Source organism: Cebus imitator, unplaced genomic scaffold (assembly GCF_001604975.1).
Source record: "Cebus imitator isolate Cc_AM_T3 unplaced genomic scaffold, Cebus_imitator-1.0 Scaffold497, whole genome shotgun sequence".
NCBI classification, from domain to species: Eukaryota; Metazoa; Chordata; class Mammalia; order Primates; family Cebidae; genus Cebus; species Cebus imitator.
The window spans coordinates 1604586-1613115 of NW_016107812.1; the positions used below are offsets into that span (position 1 = coordinate 1604586).

Consider the following 8530-nt stretch of genomic DNA (forward strand, 5'->3'; position numbering starts at 1 on the left):
GCCAGTTTTTTCCTTTAATTTGTAAAGCTGTTCCACAAACTTCTAGCGGGTGCCGATGGTCACCTGCCACACTCGCACCAGGTTGTCTGTGTAGCCAGCAAACAGAGTCTGGCCATCAGCAGACCAGGCCAGGGAGGTGCACTGGGGTGGTTCTGCCTTGCTGCTGGTGCTGATAACTTCCTGCTTCAGTTCGTCTACAATGATCTTCCCCTCTAAATCCCAAATCTTGATGCTGGGACCTGTGGCAGCACAGAGCCAGTAGCAGTTAGGGCTGAAGCATAGGGCGTTGATGATGTCCCCACCATCTAGGGTGTAAAGGTGCTTGCCTTCGTTGAGATCCCATAACATGGCCTGGCCATCCTTGCCTCCAGAAGCACAGAGGGATCCATCTGGAGAGACAGTCACTGTGTTCAGATAGCCTGTGTGGCCAATGTGGTTGGTCTTCAGCTTGCAGTTAGCCAGGTTCCATACCTTGACCAGCTTATCCCAGCCGCAGGAGACAATGATAGGGTTGCTGCTGTTGGGCGAGAAGCGGACACACGACACCCACTCTGAGTGGCTCTCATCCTGGACAGTGTATTTGCACACACCCAGGGTATTCCATAACTTGATGGTTTTATCTCGAGATCCAGAGACAATCTGCCGGTTGTCAGAGGAGAAGGCCACACTCAGCACATCCTTGGTATGGCCCACAAATCGCCTCGTGGTGGTGCCCGTTGTGAGATCCCAGAGGTGCAGGGTTCCATCCCGGGAGCCTGAGAGGGCAAACTGGCCATCTGAAGAGATAACCACATCACTAACAAAGTGGGAGTGACCTCGAAGAGCACGCTGTGGAATTCCATAGTTGGACTCATCCCTGGTCAGTTTCCACATGATGATGGTCTTGTCTCGAGAGGCGGATAGGATCATGTCCGGGAACTGAGGAGTAGTAGCGATCTGTGTTACCCAGCCGTTGTGGCCCTTGAGAGTGCCACGAAGGGTCATCTGCTCAGTCATGGCGGCGGAGAGCACGTGTGCCGCTGCACTGACGAGGATGGCACTGGATGGCACAGAGAAGCCAGCACCACAGCTACTCCCGCCGCCACCTTGCAGTGAAAGAGCGAGATAAAGGCATTTAAAAAACAATAAGCAACACAATTCAGGTTAATGTTTACTTCCAGCAAAGAACAAGAAGCACACAAGAGATTTCGAAAGTATATGAAATGTACTTAGGCTGTATACCTTCTTGGAATGTCTGCACTTTCTGGACTGCAGTGGATGGCTTCTCATCTTTGCCTTCTTTAATGCAGTATTGTACTGTTGTGTTAGTATGTATAATACTGTGAGGCAGATGGTATTTTACACCTAAGAGAACTGACTCATGGTGAAGTTAAATAAAGAGGCGTCATCCAATCCAAAATTAAGGTATACAGGCTGGGTATGGTGGCTCACACCTGTAATCCCAGCACTTTGGGAGGCTGAGATGGTCAGATCACCTGAGGTCAGCAGGTTGAGACCAGCCTGGCCAACATGGTGAAACCCTGTCTCTACCAAAAATATAAAAATCAGCCAGGCGTGGTGGCATGTGCCTGTAGTGCCAGCTACTTGGGAGTCTGAGGCAGGAGAATTTCTTGAACCCGGGAGGCGGAGGTTGTAGTGGGCTGAGATCGTGCCACTGCACTTCAGCTCAGACATCAGAGCAAAACTCCATCTTAAAAAAAAAAAAAATTAAGATGTACAAATTTGACCACAAATCCGCCAGATATCAAATCTGGTTCTTGACTAACATCTTAGGCACCTTTCCTTTCAGTGGTGTCCCCATGACATACTTTGTCTCTGTGTTTACAGTAAAAGTGCAATGTATTACTTATGGGAATGCTGAAAGCACCAGGCTAGAAATCAGATAGCCACTTAGGTTAAAACTGGGCAGGCTTCTTAGAAACAGTGAACACTAGTGAATGAGTCATGGACTAGTGGAAAGTGGCAGGCACACTTAAATTCAGTAATACGAGAATGAGGTGGGAGAAGTGTCATCACCATTAGCCTGAAGGGCTGAGAACAGGGACAGGTTCTGGAAACCAGACTTGCAGTTCACAGAGGCTGTTACCATCTGTCAAGGGAATGTACCTCCATCACATCACCACTGTTGCACTGGGACAACTTTCTTGCCATAACCAGCTGGTGATCTCCATTGGTGAAATAAATCAGAAAGGCAGAGGGCAAGAGAAACCTTTGGTATAATCCATAGAGCTCACCCTCTCTGGTAACAGAGTAGGGTGGGAGAGGAGACCTGGAGGGAAGGAGAGAAGATATCCAGCTTACAGATCTCAGAGAACATCCCACTTTAAATATTTTTATTTATGTTTACATTTAGTAATTTATGTTTAAATTATTAAATTTACAGCTCTGATTTTTGACGGATTTACAGCTCTGTGATTTTTGACAGATACATATTTGTGTAGCTACCACTTCATTCAGGATACAGAGCAGGCCAGGCATGGTGGCTCATGCCTGTAATCCTAGCACTCTGTGAGGCTGAGGCGGGTGGATCGCCTGAGGTCAGGAGTTCGACACCGGCTTGGCCAACACGGCAAAACCCCGTCTCTACTGAAAATACAAAAATTAGCCAGGTGTGGTATTGGGCACCTATATTCTCAGCTACCTGGAGGCTGAGGCAGGAGAATCGCTTGAACTCGGTGGATGGAGGTTGGAGTGAGCTGGGATCCTACCACTTCACCCCAGCCTGGGCGAAAGAGTGAAACTGTCTCAAAAAAAAAAAGAAAAACAAGTTAAGGGTCAAACCCATGATCCTAGAATTCCCTGTGTGCAACCGCTTTGTAGTTCATACTCCCTCTCCAGCCCCTTGCAGCCACTGATCTACTGCTTTTACCTTTTTCAGAATGTCATATAAATGAGGTCATGTTGTATGTAACCTCTAGCTCTTTCCATATAGCATAATGTATTGGAGGTTCATCTGTTGTTGCATGAGTCAGTAGGATGTTCCTTTTTATTGCTGAGTAGATTTACATTCTGTGGCTGTACCACACTTTGTTTATCCATTTCCCTTTGAGGGACATTTTAGTTTCTTCCAGTTTTTGCCAATTATAAATAACGCCCTTTATTAGGTTTGCACATTTGCATACAGGTTTTTGTGTAGACATAAATTTTTATACTCAGGTATTTGGCCAAGTGAATCATATGTGCGTGCCAAGAGTATGTTTAACTTCATGAAAAATATGCAAGTTTTCCAAAGCAGTTACAGCATTTTTGCATTCCCACAGTAATATGTGGGAATGGCAGTTATTATGCATACTCACCAACACTTGGTATCACACAGTTTAAAAGTTTACCCTTTCTAATAACTGTCTTATGGTATCTCACTGTCATTTTAACTTTCATTTCCCTAATAAATAATGACATTGAGCATCATTTGCTTATTTATTACCTACTACCTATATCCTTCTTTGGTGAAATGTTTAGTCTAGTCTTTTGCTGATTTTTCAAACTAGCCTGTTTTCTTATCATTGAATTTTGAGAGTCTCTCTGCCTTACACATAGATGTCCTTTGTCAGATAATGTGATTTGCAAATATTATTTTCTAGTCTCTGGCTTGTCTTTTCATTCTCCTAGCAATGTCTTTTGAAGAGAAAAAAGGTTTTTAGTTTTGATGAAATTCACTGTCAATTTTCAATTTGTTTCTTTTTTTTTTTGGAGACAGAATCTCACTCTCTCACTCAGGCTGGAGTGCAATGGTGTGATCTTGGCTCACTGCAACCTCTGCCTCCTGTGTTCAAGCAATTCTCATGCCTCAGCCTCCCGAGTAGCTGGGATTACAGGCATGCACCACGATAGCCAGCTAATTTTTGTTTATTTGGTAGAGATGGGGTTTTACCACATTGGCCAGGCTGGTCTCAAACTCTTGACCTCCGGTGATCCTCCTGCCTTGGCCTCCTAAAGTGCTGGGATTATTGGTGATAGGCCACCGTGCCTGGCCTATCAATTTGTTCTTTTATGATCCATAAAACCCTCTGAATAACTCAAGATGACAAATATTTTCTCATATATTTTCTTATAGACGTTTTTTTTCTTTTAGACAGAGTCTTGCTTTGTCGCCAGGCTGGAGTGCAGTGGTACGACCTCAGCTCACTGCAACTTCCACGTCCTGCATTCAAGCAATTCTCCTGCCTCAGCCTCCCAAGTAGCTACGACTATAGGCGCACGCCACCATGCCCAGCTAATTTTTGTATTTTTAGTAGAGATGGGGTTTTACCGTGTTGGCCAGGCTGGTCCTGATCTCTTGACCTCGTGATCCATCCACCTCAGCCTCCCAATGTGCTGGGATTACAGGCGTGAGCCACTGCACCCAGCCTTCTTATAAAAGTTTTATAAATTTATGTGTTACATTTTTGATCTATTTAGGATTATTAAATGTTTTTGCAGATTGACACATTTATCAGTATGTAATATCCCTCTTTATCTCTGCTACTATTCTTCTGAAATCTATGTTGTCTGATGCTAATACAGCCCCTCTAGCTTTCGTATGATTAGTGTTTCCATAGTATGTCTGTTTCTGTCCTTTTACTTTTAACCTCTCTAGGTTGTTATATTCAAGTATTCAATGTTGTTTTCTTTTCTTTTTTGAGATGGAATTTCGTTCTTGTTGCCCAGGCTGTAGTACAATGGCATGATCTTGGCTCACCACAACCTCCGCCTCCCCAGTTCAAGTGATTCTCCTGCCTCAGCCTCCCAGGTAGCTGGGATTACAGACATGTACCACCATACCTGGCTAATTTTGTATTTTTAGTAGAGATGGGGTTTCTCCATGTTGGTCAGGCTGGGTCTCGAACTCCCGACCTCAGGTGATCCGCCTGCCTTGGCCTCCCAAAGTGTTAGGATTACAGGCGTGAGCCACTGCACCTCACCCAATGTTGTTTTCTTTTAGTTAGCAGATAGTTGAGGCTTGTGGTTTGTTTGTTTGTTTGTTTTGAGGCAGGGTCTCAGTGTTGCCCAGGCCGGAGTGCAGTGGTGATATCACAGCTCACTGCAGCCTGGCTCAAACTCCTGGCCTCAAGTGATCCTACCATCTGCATCACCAGTAGCTATGACTACAGGCATGAGCCACCACATCCAGCTAATTTTTAAATTTTTTGTAGACACAGGATATCACCATGTTGCCCAGGCTGGTCTGAAACTCCTGGGCTCAAAGCTTGTGGTTTTTGTTGCCTTTTTTAATTGTGTGTGTGTGTGTGTGTGTGTGTGTGAGAGAGAGAGAGAGAGAGAGAGAGAGAGTGTGTGTGTGTGTGTGTGTGTGTGTGTGTGTGTGTGTATTTTGAGACAGGTTCTCGCTCTGTTGGCCAGGCTGGAGTACAGTGGTGTGATCACAGCTCATTGCAACCTCTGCCTCCTAGATTCAAGGCATGCTCTCTTCTCAGCCTCCCGAATAGCTAGGCACATGCCACCACATCCAGATATTTTTTGTTTCTCTTGTAGAGACAGGATTTTGCCATGTTGCCAGGCTGGTCTTGAATTCTTGAACTCAAGTGATCCACCTCCCTCAGCCTCCCAAAGTGCTGAGATTGCAAGTGTGAGCTGCAGTAGCTGGCTGCTTTTTTTTTCTTAATACAGTTTGGGGACCTGTTTTTAAATTATGTTTAGACTATTTCTGTTTAATGTTATTTTTGGTACAATTGGATTTAAGTGTGTTATTTTATTATATGTTCTCTGTATATCTTTTCCTCCTCCTTACTTTACTGCTTTTAGTTGAATTATTTGAATATTTTTTAGTATTTCACTTAATATCTTGGTTTTTTAGTTTTAATTTTGAATCTTTTAATGTTCACCATAGGGATTAGAATATACATACCTGATCTTTTTATAGTCCACTTAGAGTTAATTTTTACCACGTCAAGTAAAATCTCAAGGCTTACAACATATGGGTTCCTTTACATTCCTCTCTTTATGCTAAAGTTGTATGTATATTGAAAAACTTCACTAGAAAATGCTTCAGGTCTTTCTTTCAACTGCTTTATGTATTTTTGAAGAATTAAAGAGAAGAAAACAAATGTATTTACTCATTTATCTACTTTTTTTGTTGTTCATCTTCCATTTCTGAGATTTCAGGTTGTATATTGAAAAACTTCACCAGAAAATGTTACAGGTCTTTTTTCCAACTGTTCTGTGTATTTTTGAAGAATTTAAGAGAAGAAAACAAATATATTTACCCAGATATGTACTGTTTTTGTTATTCATCGCCCTTTTCTGAGATTGCAGGTTTCTCTCTGGTATCATTTTCCTTCTGCCTGAAGACCTTCCTTCAGCACATCTTCTATAGCAGATCTTCTGGCCACAAATTCTGTTATAGTTCATTTGAGAATGTATTTTGCATCATTTTGAAAGATACTTTCACTGGATGTAGAAATTCTGGTTTGTCTGTTCTTTCAGCATTTAAAACCATTATTCCACTGTCCTCTCACCTTCGTGGTCTTTGGTGAGAGACCCTCAGTCACTCAGATGGGTTTTTCTCTATATATAAATCAATACTTACTTTTGATGTGGCTGATAAGGGCCTTGCACCTGTCTCCTGTTTCTTTGTCAAATTGTTTTGCTACTGCTAATATAATCTCCCAACTCTTCCATATGTTTTTTAGTGCCTACAAATGGTCATGAAAAGTGTTTTGGATAATTATTTTAAGTTACAAAACATGGCTAGGGTGGTAAATTTCTTAAGCATTAAGGTGTACTTGAACTCAATACTTTTTTCACCTCTTTTAGCGGCTTGAATTAGCTTCTTTATTTTGCATAGTGTAAAAGTGGGATCACTTTTTTGGAGAATGGATGATTCCCTCTGCCATAGCTGTTTAAAATTTAATTTAAATAAAAATGCTTATGACAGTTTTTTTAACCTAAAGCATAACATAAAACTTGTTTTTATACAGCAGGTATCTAATAGCCCTTCCTTTTAAGAATTGACCAGAATAAATACTACTCACTCCTAGAATAAACTATGGTCCATCCACTCTACCTGCCTCAGTGCTATCAATTTAATTTATCTTCCTGTTCATGATCAGGAAGGGGGAACAGCAAAGATACATTCTAGTGCAATGCAAATGTGTTTGATGTTGTAGACACTGGTGACCTTCAAGGATATATTTGTGGACTTCACCAGGGAGGAGTGGAAGCTGCTGGACACTGCTCAGCAGATCGTGTACAGAAATGTGATGTTGGAGAACTATAAGAACCTGGTTTCCTTGGGTAAGACTAACTCTGTTTTTGAAGATTTTGGTTCTCCATTGATCCAAAGGCACAGAGACCCTGAAGCATTCAGAGTACAGTCTTGCGATTCAGAGACCTAATTTCTTAATTTCTTTGAGGCATAGAACAAGGTTTTTTTACTCTAGCTTTTGTGGAAAACTTAATGTATTGAAGTTCTAAAAATACCTCTTTAAAAAGTTTTCCTGCCTCTAAAAACTCTTGTTTTTGTTTTTTTCTTTTTCTGTTTGTGTGTTTGTTTTTTTTTTTGGGACTGAGTCTTACTCTGTCGCCCTCGCTGGAGTGCAATGGTGCGGTCTCGGCTCACTGTAGCCTCCTCCCAGGTTCAAGCGATTCCCCTGCCTCAGCCTCCCATGTAGCTGGGATTACAGGTGCCTGCCACCATGCCTGGCTAATTTTTGTATTTTTTTTTCTAGTAGAGACGGTTTTCACCACGTTGGCCAGGCTGGTCTCGAACTCCTAACCTTGTGATCCGCCCACCTTGGCCTCCCAAAGTGCTGAGATTACAGGCATGAGCCACCACGCCTGGCCCCTCTGTCAACTTTTTAGAGTCCCTGCCAGTCCTGCAGAGGGTTGAGGGGTCAGGTTGAATCTGAGATGTTTATTTGTGCCTACCCCAGAGCTCCCCTGACTCTCACTCCATTCTTTGTCTTTCACTGTGAACAGGTTATCAGATTACTAAGCCAGATGTGATCCTCCGATTGGAGAAAGGAGAAGAGCCCTGGGTGGTGGAGAGAGGGATTCTCCAAGAGACCCATCCTGGTGAGGACCAGACAAGAGTTGTCATAGGCAGCAGCCAGATGAGCTGTGAGGCGCTAGAACTTCTGGAGACAGTGCTCACTGGCTCTGCCCACAGGCCCTTCTTCCTGGGAGGACTGAGTTTATCTGACCCCTATTTCCCCGCTGCCAGTCTTCTCTCTACATCCCATTTGCATTCAGAGACAAAGGTTTCTCTCTCTGTTGATATGCTTGGTTTCGGCCCTTGCACATGTTGCTCTCCTGATTATTAGTAGCATCTTGTGCTCTCGTTTTTCATAGAATCACTTCTTGCATTTTTGTTCTTTTTCTTTCATGTGGCCCCTTCCCACAACTCAGTTCTCTGTGCAAGCTTTAGAGTGGGACTCTTAGCACCTACTTCTTTTTTGAGAGTTTATTTTCTGCCAGGTAGAAAACTGCTGCAGAGAGTTCATGAATTCCTGTTGCCTCAACTCTCCTTCCTTTACTTCCAGAATGGCTGCTCACAGAAACACCTGTTTTTCCTACTATACTTTAGTGTGTGTGT

General features: G+C 43.0%; 2 protein-coding genes across 7 annotated transcripts in view; one reads left to right on the forward strand and one right to left on the reverse strand.

Annotated features, from left to right (window-relative positions):
• LOC108292654 (receptor of activated protein C kinase 1) lies at positions 1 to 1107 on the reverse strand. The gene has a single exon (XM_017513668.2). It carries the CDS (start codon positions 994 to 996, stop codon positions 43 to 45), a length of 954 nt encoding a protein of 317 aa, XP_017369157.1. The 5' UTR covers positions 997 to 1107; the 3' UTR covers positions 1 to 42.
• The window catches only part of ZNF10 (zinc finger protein 10), a 34908-nt gene that overhangs the window by 17858 nt on the left and 8520 nt on the right, over positions 1 to 8530 (forward strand). For 5 of the 6 annotated variants that reach the window (XR_005197586.1, XR_005197585.1, XM_017513650.2 and 2 more), the window contains exons 3-4: positions 7104 to 7230; positions 7915 to 8010. The exons of the other annotated variant lie outside the window; for it this stretch is intronic. Coding sequence is in view for 3 of the 5 variants with exons in the window: in XM_017513650.2 (XP_017369139.1) it covers positions 7104 to 7230; positions 7915 to 8010 (223 nt within the window). In the remaining 2 variants the exon portion in view is untranslated. The remainder of the gene's footprint in view (positions 1 to 7103; positions 7231 to 7914; positions 8011 to 8530) is intronic. 6 annotated transcript variants of the gene reach the window in all.

Excerpts from the sequence above, each read along its gene's own strand:
- LOC108292654 (XM_017513668.2), bottom strand. The coding sequence starts at position 996 with ATGACTGAGCAGATGACCCTTCGTGGCACTCTCAAGGGCCACAACGGC.